Source organism: Danio rerio, chromosome 16 (assembly GCF_049306965.1).
Source record: "Danio rerio strain Tuebingen ecotype United States chromosome 16, GRCz12tu, whole genome shotgun sequence".
In the NCBI taxonomy this organism is placed as follows: Eukaryota; Metazoa; Chordata; class Actinopteri; order Cypriniformes; family Danionidae; genus Danio; species Danio rerio.
In genome coordinates, this window is record NC_133191.1 from 32,826,496 (window position 1) to 32,839,565 (window position 13,070).

General features: G+C 32.5%; 3 protein-coding genes across 16 annotated transcripts in view; 2 read left to right on the top strand and 1 right to left on the bottom strand.

Moving 5' to 3' along the window:
• Positions 1–4,362, top strand: part of tmod4 (tropomodulin 4 (muscle)) — a 33,443-nt gene extending 29,081 nt beyond the window's left edge. Inside the window, exons 9-10 of one of the 2 annotated variants that reach the window (XR_012391334.1) lie at positions 1,533–1,786; positions 3,590–4,355. Coding sequence is in view for 1 of the 2 variants with exons in the window: in NM_131196.2 (NP_571271.1) it covers positions 1,533–1,677; positions 4,005–4,027 (168 nt within the window). In the remaining variant the exon portion in view is untranslated. Of the gene's footprint in view, positions 1–1,532; positions 1,787–3,589 lie in introns of both variants that reach the window. The other variant, NM_131196.2, reaches the window with a different exon arrangement.
• Positions 4,363–6,226: 1,864 nt separating this feature from the next.
• scnm1 (sodium channel modifier 1) lies at positions 6,227–10,859 on the bottom strand. Of its 2 annotated transcripts, none has more exons than NM_001001813.1 (8): positions 10,716–10,859; positions 10,554–10,624; positions 10,313–10,395; positions 9,625–9,719; positions 9,226–9,326; positions 8,994–9,088; positions 8,763–8,898; positions 6,227–7,153 (listed from the first exon to the last, which is right to left on the bottom strand). In NM_001001813.1, exons 1-8 carry the CDS (start codon positions 10,764–10,766, stop codon positions 7,042–7,044), a joined length of 744 nt encoding a protein of 247 aa, NP_001001813.1. In that variant the 5' UTR covers positions 10,767–10,859; the 3' UTR covers positions 6,227–7,041. The 2 variants fall into 2 exon arrangements, with proteins under 2 accessions (NP_001001813.1, XP_005158218.1); XM_005158161.6 differs by having other exon boundaries at positions 6,556–7,153; positions 10,313–10,401; positions 10,716–10,816.
• Positions 6,986–13,070, top strand: part of lysmd1 (LysM, putative peptidoglycan-binding, domain containing 1) — a 314,474-nt gene continuing 308,389 nt past the window's right edge. For 11 of the 12 annotated variants that reach the window (XR_012391565.1, XR_012391564.1, XR_012391561.1 and 8 more), the window contains 1 exon segment: positions 11,410–12,071. Coding sequence is in view for 1 of the 12 variants with exons in the window: in NM_001076750.1 (NP_001070218.1) it covers positions 11,892–12,071 (180 nt within the window). In the remaining 11 variants the exon portion in view is untranslated. 12 annotated transcript variants of the gene reach the window in all.

Below are 13,070 nucleotides of genomic sequence, written 5' to 3' on the forward strand. Positions count from 1 at the left end.
CAAATTTTGTCAGTCATTTTGACTATGTGCATGTGAGAATGTCCTCTGTGACTCAATCTGACTATGCCCTGTATGAGTCAGTGGGTGGAGCTACAGAATCAGGCACTGATATATTTCTGTGGTGGTGGTGTTTAACCTATAAAATAAAGGTGCATTCCACAATCTGCCATTTTCTGGGCCTGCTGTCAATAAAAGCTTCTGTTTCCATTTACAAGGATGATTTTAGTTCTAAAACTTACAGGATATTTGGTCCTACTTTATATTAAGAGGCAGGCCCAGAGTCAACTTACTGAAAAGGGTGTTTTTTTTATTTCAAAATGTGGACCTTTTTGCTGTTTCTAGTTTCTATTAAATTATGAGGTTCAAATACTGCATTTTAGTGGCATTTTAAGCACTAATCTTTGCTGCATTAGTTTGTTGTATGGTTATAATTACCCAAAATATTTCCTACAATTTTGAGGAGGAGGGGGTGTCTTTACATGTTTTTACAATGTACTTATGATGGGTTAAATATGTGCATGTAATTACATTTTTAATAATTTATGTAATTAAATCTTAAAATACATTGTTGACCATCCCTTACACCGCAACCCACCCTTAAACCCACCAATACCACCAAATCTTTCTCTAACCCTACCCGTATCCCACATTAAAAGCACTAGGAGTGCTCTGCAATACATTATGAACACAATAAGTACATTGTATTTATTTTTTGATGCAAGTATATAGTAGTTTAAATAATACAGTATCTAAAATAAAATGGGACCAGATATTCTTTTAATATTCTTTTATTTATTCTTTTAATACCAGAAATTCTTTTAATGACCTAGGGCTGGGCAATTAATCAAAAAGTGAGCAACATTGACATGCAGAATCTAAAATCAATTAAAATTTTTCAGATCTTTTTTTTTTTTTTACATTACTTTCCCTACAGCACATGTGACAATTACAAGGCCTGCGGGCCAAAAGCGGGCCGTCAAAATCGTCAATCAGGCCCGACAACAAGTTCTAGTAATGAAGTTCTAGTGGTCCGCGCTCACTTTACCGCATGTGAAGTCATGTGACCCTGCTTCGTTACGTTATGTTATTCTGCCAGCATGTCAAGCATATACAGCTTAAACACTGAGACAACTGAGCAACAAGAGCAGCTTCTACCAAAGAAAAAATAATTTTTACTGTACAAAAATTTTCAACAACAACAAATAAATAAATAAATAAAATAACCGTTCATTAATCGCATTGGAAATAAAATGTTCAATCAATCGAGATTTTAATTTTAGGACAAATTGTCAAGTCTTACGATGACCTCTTTTATATCATAAGTAAAAGGTGTCCCTTTAAAAATGGATTGGATAAAAACCAGATTAAAATTGGGCAATTTATACCTGTAAGCACCAGCATGCAAATTTACCTCGGTAATACCTCTGTTTTCATATTAGAATCTGTTTATGTTTAAGCTTTCATGATGGTTATGCAATAACCCCTGGCATTTCTAATGTCAAATCTTAAATTGTCGACTTCCGTTCTTACAGAGACAGAAACTTGGCGACTCAGTTGAGATGGAGATTGCATCCATGTTGGAGAAAAATTCCAGCATCATTAAGATTGGGTACCACTTCACTCAGCAGGGCCCGCGTGCCAGAGCCGCCATGGCCATCACTAGAAACAATGACATCCGTGAGTGGTTTCTCGAGTTGTTTTCTCAAATACTACTCTCTGTACTTGTTGATACCTGAAACAGCAACTTTATTTAATTCATTCCAGCATTTGGCTCTGATTACAGCTGGTATTGTAGTTCATCCAACAAAATGTACCCACCCTTCCTCATGTTCTATACCTGTTTGCGTTTCTTTCATCTGTTGAACACAAAAGAAGATATTTTTGACATCAAAATGGCAGAAGTCTGTGGCTAGCAGTTTTCAAATTTTTTCTTCTTCTTTTCAAATCTTCTTTTGTGCTCAACAGAAAAATAAACTCATACTGGTTTGGAACCACTTGAGGATAAGTAAATGATGACCAAAATTTCATTATTTGGGTGAATTATCTTGTAAACTATCATTTTTGAGTGAATTATTATGGGATGTTTTTTAGTCAATCGAATAACAAGTAGACTAGGAAAACACATTGCCGTGTACACCTTAACCTCCCTTTTGTCCAGTTTTGACCACTTTTTTCATGAGGGAAGCTCTGTTTAAAGTTTGATTTTCTTTTAACTTTTAAACTTGTTTAACAAATATTCAACAGCATCAAAATTCCACCACATGATTGTCTACACCAGTGTTTCTCAACCACGTTTCTGATGGACCACCAACACTGCATGTTTTGGATGTCTCCTTTGTCTGTTACACCCATTTCAGTTCTTTCTTTCTCAATTTCAAAAACAGACTCATGTTCTTGTGAATGTTCTTGACAAGTTACCTCGGGAGAACACAATAGCACAACACATACTGTGAGGAATGAGATGCTGCGGTCTTCCTAATGGTCACATGACCCACACTCATTTTTAACGGAAAATTATTTAAACATTACTGCTTTCATACAATTTATTGTTTTTCCTCTTTTCACAATATATACTATGCATAAAAACCTTACAAATATACATTTCACAATATAAATAAAATAATTTTTAATACAAATTTCAGCAAATACACCCTTAATGTATTTATAAAGATTTTCATGGTAATGTTTACTTTCACCGTCTAATTTAGGGACGAATAAGACAAATAAGTTATGTCTCTGAACTTTAATAACAAATCTCTATAAAATGCTGTACTTTCCATCTCCTTTATTTAGCCACAATGACTTCTGGGACTTCTCAAGTGAGTTCTAAGTTCAAGTCTGCATCAACACATCCTCGATATCAAGAACACATCTGGAAACTTTCACCAGTCCTCCGTTCTTGCCAATAATATCCAGCTGCAGATCCGCGACTGAAATGGGAACCCTAAACTGTTCACTGGAGGGTCTCGATTTCCATATTTGTGAAATACAGTAGGTGGCGATAATGCTTTTAAGGACTCATCCGTCATTAACCATATATGGTTGCCCTTGCTGTGTGTCTTGCCAAAGTCCCTTTAAGGCAAGTAATTTCACCCTGCGGCCATCTTTGAAACGCCTCTTGGGCAAAATGCTTGGGCATTCTGCTTGAATGGGGAAACATCAAATTCTCCAAAACTACTTGCCAAGCTTGTGAAAACATTTCATATTACGAATAACCAATAAAATTAAACTACAACTGTCTATTTAGTTTCATTTCTAAATGTTCGTATCACACAAAATCTGCAGAAACTCGTGTCTGGTCCGAGAATTGTCATTCTATATCGATCTCTGATTGGCTTCTGTACTAGAAGGCGGGCTTTATTCGCCATATATCGATCTCTGATTGGCTTCTGCACTAGAAGGCGGGCTTTATTCGCCATATATCGATCACTGATTGCCTCCTGTACTAGAAAGCAGGTGCTTTATTCGCTATATTGACAGTTACACTTTTCCCCATTCAAAAGTATACGAGTGACATGTCTTGTGTTTTCTGTAGTCTTTGGTCCTGCATTGTGTGTGCTGAAACGTGTGTGGGTCTGCGGATCTGCAGCTGGATATATCTTTCCCTTGCGGTCTTGAGTTTTGGAACTGAACTTTGACGGTTGATGATGACGTTACATGAGGACACAAGATCGCTTAACAACTCATATTGAGAAACAGCCTGTCTGTAGTAATGAGCTGATGATCTAAATAAATCAAGTGTGTTTGATAAGGAGACCTGGAAAATGTGCAGAGCTGGCGGTCCTCCAGGAACATGGTTGAGAAACACTGCTTCACTACACCAGCAATCCGATTACATACCTGTCCGACAACCTCTGGAAGTGGTTGATAGTGGACAAGCTCATAACTTTTCAGCCTCTGTTTACTCCCATATATTTAGTGTTATTTACTTGTGATCAGATTGAAGAAAACACATCTTAATACCAGACATAACCTTGATATTATTGTATTTTTTCCATCTTCAGTTCGTCAGCAGAGAGTAAGATGAGCAGAAGATGGAGATCAACATCATCATCCTCATCATCACTGTTCTCCTATAAACACTCCAGTAACAGCCAGGGCAACTGAAATGCCTTTAGCATTCACCCTCAGCCATTGTGGATATCATTACCACCAGCTTCATAAGACTTTGTTACTTTTTATGAGTTGACTTTCATAAAATCTAAATCTCTGATCTAATAAAATTGACCTGCTCTTTAATACCTCAGTTTGCAAACTTGAACAAGATGCTAGATAGTTCATTTTCTGGTAATATGGTGCTTCCACACACATTTCTTTTTTTTGTGTAAATATTTGAAATAAAATACTACATTCTATATTGTCTAATAAGACTTCAAAGTTTTATTAAATTACAAAATCATTTGATTTAGATTCAATCACATGCTATTGATATTTTTATAAACATTTTTGAGAAGTTAATATTAGAATTCAACAGGATGAATCTAACTTTTTTTTAGACACTGTAGAATAACGGTTAACCATTAGTTGATGTTAATGTATTTACAAACATTTGCTAATACATTTGTTATGTATTTTATAATCTTTGTTAATGTTAGTTACCGTTATTTAAGTTAAATAATGTTAGTTCGTGTTTACTTATGATGCATTAACTAATGTTGACAAGCACAACTTTGATTTAATTATGCATTAGTAAATGTTAAACTATGATTAAAAAATGTTATTATTATTCATACTAAGCTAATGTTAGTAAATACAATAACTAATATTACCTAATAGACCATTATTCTAATGTATTACCATTTTTTTTTACATTGATCAAGCAAAAATGTCATTAAAAGATTTTTTAAAAACTTTGTTCTTAAGACACACGTTTTAAATTTTTTTTTACAAACTATTACATAAAGAAACTATCCATAATAAAAAAAAACTTTCATTTTATAATATATACAAGATATAAGGAATGGTAACTATATCAGTAAAAAATATTATATGTAAATTAATATTTAGAATGATTAATTTAGTTTATTTATATTTTTGTATATTGACATATTTTTTAACATTTATTCTTAAAAAAACAAATATAAATTTATTATAATATTATAATGTTCAGCATGTATATTTTAGCATACTGTATATTTTTAGCATTTATATATATATATATATAGCATATATATATATATATATATATATATATATATATAGCATATATAAATATATATATATATATATATATAGCATATATATATAGCATATATATAGTATATATATATATATATATATATATATATATATAGCATATATATATATATATATATATATATATATATATAGCATATATATATATATATATATATATATATATATATATATATATATATATATATATATATAGCATATATATATACATATAGCATATATATATATATATATATATATACATATAGCATATATATATATATATATATATATATATATATAGCATATATATATACATATAGCATATATATATATATATATATATATATATATATATATATATATATATATATATATATATATATATATATATATATATATATACATATAGCATATATATATATATATATATATATATATATATATATATATATATATACATATAGCATATATATATATATATATATATATATATATATATATATATATATATATATATATACACACACACACACACACATATAGCATATATATATATATATATATATATATATATATATATATATATATATATATATATATACACATACACACACATATAGCATATATATATATATATATATATATATATATATATATATATATATATATATATATATATATATATATATATATATATATATACACACATATACACATACACAGTATATAAATATATATACTATTTTATTATTTTATATACTATATCTTTAAATGTATTATTTAAACTTAAAAATAGTTAACAAATTTTAATCATTATCAATAGAATCAAAATGTTGCCGTCTTCGTAAGACTTCTTTCTATATCATTTTATAATAATAAAGTCTGTAATGCATCCTCCTCGCAGATACTCTCAGCACGTCCACAGTACAAAACAGCTTCATTATCATTCCCAGGTCTGGACTCTGTAACGATTTAGATTAGATTTAGATTATGCATAATCGTATTAATAGAAGTCTGGAATAAAATGATGCACAACTCATGTCATAACTTTTGACTACACCATTAACCTTTTAATTAATGATGACCCAAACCCAGAGGCACAAAAACAAATGTAACCGTTCAATATCCCGTAGCCCTGCTTCCTACTCCCCTTCGCTAACCTATTTATAAACCCAAACCACTCAGTCATGAAACCCAGTCGCATGGCTTTGAGTTACAAAGCTCCAAATATACCAAAGATTTATGCTCTCCTTCTAAACAGCTGCTAACCTACGCAGACTCTCAAACGTCACCAATTAACAAACACGCATTACTGCACTTTTCAAATGTTTACAGGCTGCGTTTTCTTCAAGTTTACATAAAAGCACCGCAGTCAAAAAAAGTTGGCTGTTTTTATTTATTTATTTATGAGGCTGACTAAAACTTCACAGGTCTATACTGCAGAAAGCCAAGATCTCTCTCTGATGGCGTTTTGGCAAAGGAACCGCAGAACGAAGCAGCCGTTCCACATTCTGTTCTCGATTTGGAACAGATTTTAAACCCTGCGACAAACATTTCAGACACTGAATGCAAAAACGATTATAATAGTCGTAAAAACACCACATCAGATAAAAGGTTGAAACCATATTTCATCTAAAAATGTATTTTGCGGAATAACGGCAAGTACACAGTACTAATATAATTACAAACTCTTTTCCAAAAAGAAGGTCTGGAGGTTTCAGCCTTATTATATACAAAGTGGGTTGCTTGTAGATGTCATGTGATATGCTGTGACTATTGAAATGTCATCCTGCACACAGATCAGTTTAAATGTAGCCTGAAGTCTTTTCCTGAACAGTATGGAGTTGTTTTCAGCAGAGTCGGCTAAGAAGATTCACTGCAAGGAGGCAAGAGAGTCGGTTCTTCTTCATCAGAGTCAAACTCCACATTCTCATCTTTAACCCATTTGCCACTTCGGTCCTGCAGCCACCCTGAACTAGAGGAAAGACGGTAAAAAGAAGGAAAAGATAACAATTATTAATATGAATTAATGAATGAATTAATATGAATTATTAATATGAATTATCTGCATTTACATTTTAATACCTATAATTGAATCATTAACTTGATGAATTCTAGATCAATTTGAATCTTTCCATTGGTAATTCAGGAAAAGAAAAGCAATATTGATTATACAATATGATTCACTCAATGTTCATTTCCAGATGGTTTTACTATTCTGTCAAATTTGCAATCAAGCTCACATAATCATACAATAATAATATTTGTATATAACCCCTTTAAAACTTAATTCTCAAAGTGCTTTACACAAAAAAAGATTCAAAGATAAAAACAGTTTAGAGTAACAGTAAGTTGAATCATTCAAAATAAAACATTCAAATATCTAGAAGCATAAAACAAACCAAGAATGCACACCTCACGAATGGGCAAGTGTAAAGTAGTGTTTTTAAGTATGATTTAAACAATCTAAAAGTTTCAGTATGCCTAATGTCTAGGGAAGAGAGTTCCAGAGCCTTGGAGCCAGGGAAGAGAAAGCCGGGTCACCCATAGAGTGTAGAAGAGTGGAGGGGACTGTTAAAAGACCAGAGTCAGAGAAATGGAGGTCACGTGAGGGGGAGTTCTCTCATATTTGAGGGACAACATGGACAGTAGATCAGCAAATTCGGGCATCAAGGCTATATTAGGCTTTGGAGGTCTGTATAACAGTGGAAATGGAATTAGAGACCCTTAAAATCAAGCAGCAAAGGAATGAAACCTGGGAGGGACCAATAGGCTCACCTCTAAAAGTTTATTAGATGGTAAAATAATACCACCTCCTCTGCCAGAGAGTCTAAGAGAGTCAAATCAATCATATTCTGCTGGGGTCAGTTCATTAAATAAGAGACAATCCGATTGCGAGTGCCAGGTTTCTGAAACTGAGTGATCGTAAAGGTAGCTTGGTGCATTTACGTGCTGACAGATTCTGCAGGTTAGCCCCAACACACGTAGACCTGTGTATTTTTCAGTGAAACAGTACCTTATCCACTGTCGCGATCGAGAAGCTGCTATAATATAACAGTATTGTATCATTTTCTTCTGAAGAAAGTCTTATTTCTTTTAGGTAAGTGGGAATAAAAGCAGTTTTAGTTTATAAAAATAAGATACATTTTATTAGTCCTCTTTAGAGTGTCTTTCTTACTGATTGGCTACAGAACAAAACACTGTTTCATAATGACTAGCATAGTTAACCTAACTAGCCTAGTTAACCTGAACTGCACTTTAAGCTGAATACTAGTATCCTGTGAAGTATTGTGTACTGTCATTATGGCAAAGACAAAATACATTAGTTACTAGAAATTAGTAATTAAAACTATTATTTTTAAAAATGTGTTGAAAAAAAATCTCCTCTGTTTTGCCATCAACTATAAATGTATAATTAAGATCTGTTTTAAGACATTAATCATTATACATTAGCGAACTTAAAGAAAAATTAAGTATTTTACAAAAATCTGCCTAAAATTGAGATTTTGACTACATTTCTTTGGCTTGTATTACTTTTTAATACTCTGTAGAAACTCTGCAATGTGAGTGAATGTGTTGCGAACCTCTTTAATTTGAGATAGTGATCCAGTTCTCTGCGTCTCTGTTCTGTTAAAGGTTCACAAACACTGGAACTCAGAGTGCTGGCTCCCTTTTTCTTCTTCTTTGCTTCTCCTTTAACTTCACTTGGACCCTGATGCACTATAAATGACAATTACCACAATGCATATCCTTTTTAACATTTATTTAATTGACAAAATCAATCTATCCTAATACAAATTTCATTTTTGTTTTACCTGTTGTTCTGGAGTCGTTACTTTCTGTCCTCATGGACAAATGAGAGTTGGCTAAATCGTTTCTATGCTCTTTGCTTGAAGACTCTGATCGTTCACTTCATGAAATAAGAGCAAAATTCTGATGAATTGATTGAAGAAACTACAGAGACACAAACAGTCTAGAAAGGAAAATAACAACTCTAACATGTGAAAGGAGATTTAAATGCAAAGATGTTTGGCTCACAGACCTTACCTAGCTTTTTTGTGGCAGCTACTGTATGGAACAGTTCTGAGTAAGGCATGATGGGTAATTTTGCGTGTTTGGGTCAGTAGAGGAGCTGAACTGGAGGGTTCCTGAGTACAAGCAACAATGTAATAATGAGAATGCATCACACTACTTTTTTTTTTACATGTGTATGTAGGGTATGAAAATAGAAATAGAAGACAATTACAGCAAAAGAAAAAAAAAAGAAATAATAAAATGGAGAGGTTTTTTAAATGTTTTTTTTAGCCATGGATCACACAACTAACACTGCCAATACTTTTGAGCACATGACAAATAAAAATTGTAATTTTAAAAATGTGCATTAAATTAGCAAAATTGAAAGGTGCACGATTAGATAAAGTGATCAAAGAAAACACATTGAATCACCTGTCGATCATCTTCTGCTTTGACATAGTCTTGATGTCTTCTTTTATCAATTTCGCGTCGCAGCTGATTCTTTTTGCCATAAAACCATTTCATTCCTGTAAAAAAAAAAAAAAAAACCAAAGAGGACTTAACTCTGTCATAATGGATTTAAAATCTCCATTTTTGCATCCTAGGCCTGTCTGCAAACAAAGTGTCATTGCTTTATAAAAGTCTTCTTTTGTTTCTAAAGGAATTATTTCTAAATGATCATGTGAATATTCAGCTTTAACAACACTAAATAAATACTACTAAGATATATATTTTATTTAACATTGTTTTCAAATGTTTAATGGGTATATATATTATCAATACTAATAAATATTGTAATTAATGTATTATTTGAACATGTCAATGTGTGACTGAATACAATTTGAAGAAAAAAAGTGATATTTCATGTTGCAACTTGCAATGGTTTGTCAACAAGCACATGCTGTATGTATGTGTAAAGTTGGATAGATTTGCCTTCACAGATACTTTTAGACATATAATTGACACTAAAGGTGGTTCATATATATTTTGGAGTCCAAAATGACCCAAACATGTCACTTTTTTACTAAATCTCCTAATTAACAGTTTAATAGTATCTAGAGGAAGAAAGATATGTATTGTACATACTGTAGGTTGGGTAAAATGTACTGTAGTATCTCACCTTCAAGGTGTCGTTTTCCCTTCCTGTGCACCACGAGCATATCAACAGTGTCAAACACGGGACGGTGAGAACACACAAGACAACTGTATCTACAGTGGACGTTAACACACACACACACACACACACACACACACACACACACACACACACACACACACACACACACACACACATTTACATTTCACTGATATTAATCAAATGAATACTATTACTGAGCTCTTGCAACTATCCAAATAATCACCTTCCGTTTTTCATCAGAGTAGCTTCATCATCTGGTATAAAGTTTGACAAAAGATCTGAAACACGTCGTTTCTATTCAAGGACAAGAAACAGACAGTAAGACAGTATTCGGCTTGTGCATGTAATACAGACACATCTTCTGACACTTTTATTATAACGTTACCTTCAGTATATTAAGCTGGCTTTGATCATCCCCTTCTCTTTTGAAAGACATGCTTGGCGACCTATTCTTCCAGAAACTAAACAGTGTTTTCTTATTTTGCTGCCAAAAGCTTACAAACTCCTCTCTTGTACTTCCTGTTTCTATGTGGAATTATGGGTAGTGATGTCCGACTCATGAATGAACGAGTCAGTTCACTAAAAACAGAGCGAACGATTCCTTCGCAGCTCAGACCGATGTCGGACTCATCCATGTTTTTTTTTTTTTTTTTGCTTATATTTCAGTTTGTTTATTTTTTTTAGTTAATGCTGTTGTTTTTTTAAACAAGGTGTACATAATTCGAAAATAATTCACAATGAGAGAAATAGTTATCAGTTGTTTTATTAATATTTTATTAATATTATAATTCAAAGGGTGTATAATCCTGATTTGTTATTGGAAATCACTTTTATTTTTAAACGTTTTTAAATACAACAACGCATATATTTCCCCTGAAAATTTACTTATGATGAATGGGAAATTTATAAAATCCTTAATTACACGGAATATGATTTACATCTATGTTTTAAACTATTACGCTCATCATGAAAGGAGTTCAAACCACTGATCATTTTACTGATTCATTGTCCAAAGGAACCGATTGGCTGAAATGCATGGGCGGATCTTACATTTAGCCGACGCCATGGCAACAGAAGCTAAGCTAATCTGCTAGGGACTTGTGACAAACAAGTTTTAAGACTTCGTTTAAAATGTAACGTTACTGGTAATACTTAACTTTAGGTTTATCGTAAACACATTTAAATAGTCATTTTTTGGGGGAGCGTTACCTCCATTTAATATAAGCCTTACACTAGTCAGCGCGTAATGTTATACATGTTAAAAGTATTAAAACTTCTCCTCTAGGACTGCGCAGGACTACATTATTGTTCCTCTAATGATTTATTCGCTAGTTTAGTGCGTTACAGCTTTATTTTAGTTCCCATTGTCGCTTGCTAACATTAATCATTCAAATGCGTGACAATAAAACAATTGATTTCTTATTTTCATAGCTTTAGACTTTATTTGACCCATAACAGACGCAGTTATGTTCAGTTCTGCCGTAAAGTGTTCAGCAGTAGAAGACGATCAGCTAAAGTTCATCTCAAATCATTATTAGATAAACACTCGGGGAGTCGAGTCATGTCCGCGGATCACTCAGCGACTCTAGCCGGGAGTCACGGCCTCCTCCGCGGCCAGCGCACCCGCTCGTACGGCAGCCTGGTGTCCTCTTCACAATCACCCGTCAGACAAAGGCGAATTGAACACATAGTTCAGCCCGGTGAAACTCTGCAAGGACTGTCACTGAAGTATGGCGTATCTGTAAGTAACGTTAAATAGGGATTTTTATGACATTATTTTGTCAAGCTGTTTTAACTATGCGTCTTATAAGTATTTGCTTTTATGCTATATTACTTTAAATACTATCTTTTTTCATTTAAGTACTAATACTTCATTATTAGCTACTAACTGTTAATACTTTATTATTAGATACTAATACTTCCTATATAACGTTAGACAGTTGGACTTTATTCACTGGATGCTAGAACTCATTCATTAGATACTAGTAAATGCATACTAGTACATATTTATTAAATATCATTACATATTTCATTCATGATAAATAATTACTGTTCTTGTAGATGCTATTTTAGTAACAAATTAAAAAGATCTGCCGTTGAGATATACTCTATATCTCATCGGCAGATCATCTTGTATGTCATTTGTTAATAAAATAGCATCTACAAGAACAGTAGATAGATAGTATGTTCTAGTATCTAAAAATAAGCACTAGTACCTACTACTAGTGTATTTACAGTTTCAATGTATATTAGTCAAAATTCAATAGTTGATATGTCAATGTTCTATAGATTAATATAGAAGTCAATGACAAAAATTAGTAATTTACTGTGGCCGAGAGAGCTTAACACACTGTCTGCAATTTAAGAAAACTTGTGCAATTATTTAAAACGCCAGCAAATAGAGAAAATATTTTCATCTGTTTGACAGCACATGTGCTGCAAATTCTCACAACGCAAACAAATTAAAAAAAAAAGTACTGCATTTTCATCCGCACAAACAAATTAATAAAATGCTTTGCATTTTTTCGCAACCCCAATTTTTTATTTATTTATTTATTTATTTTTACGAAAACATGCTGCATTTTTTTTACAACACAAACATTTTGTGAAAACATGCTGCATTTCCTCAAAACACTTTCAAATAGCACCCAATAGAAATGTTTTAAGGGGACCCTAAAAAGTGACGGACCTACTGCATGACTTCACTATGCACAGAGGTGTCCATCACGTTTTTGAGTCG

Coding starts and splice junctions, on each gene's coding strand:
- scnm1 (XM_005158161.6), bottom strand. CDS start 10,766: ATGTCTTTCAAAAGAGAAGGGGATGATCAAAGCCAGCTTAATATACTG. Junction 9,720..10,312: donor GGGAAAACGACACCTTGAAG/GTGAGATACTAC, acceptor TTTTTTTTACAG/GAATGAAATGGTTTTATGGC. Junction 9,327..9,624: donor AAGCAGAAGATGATCGACAG/GTGATTCAATGT, acceptor GCTTGTACTCAG/GAACCCTCCAGTTCAGCTCC.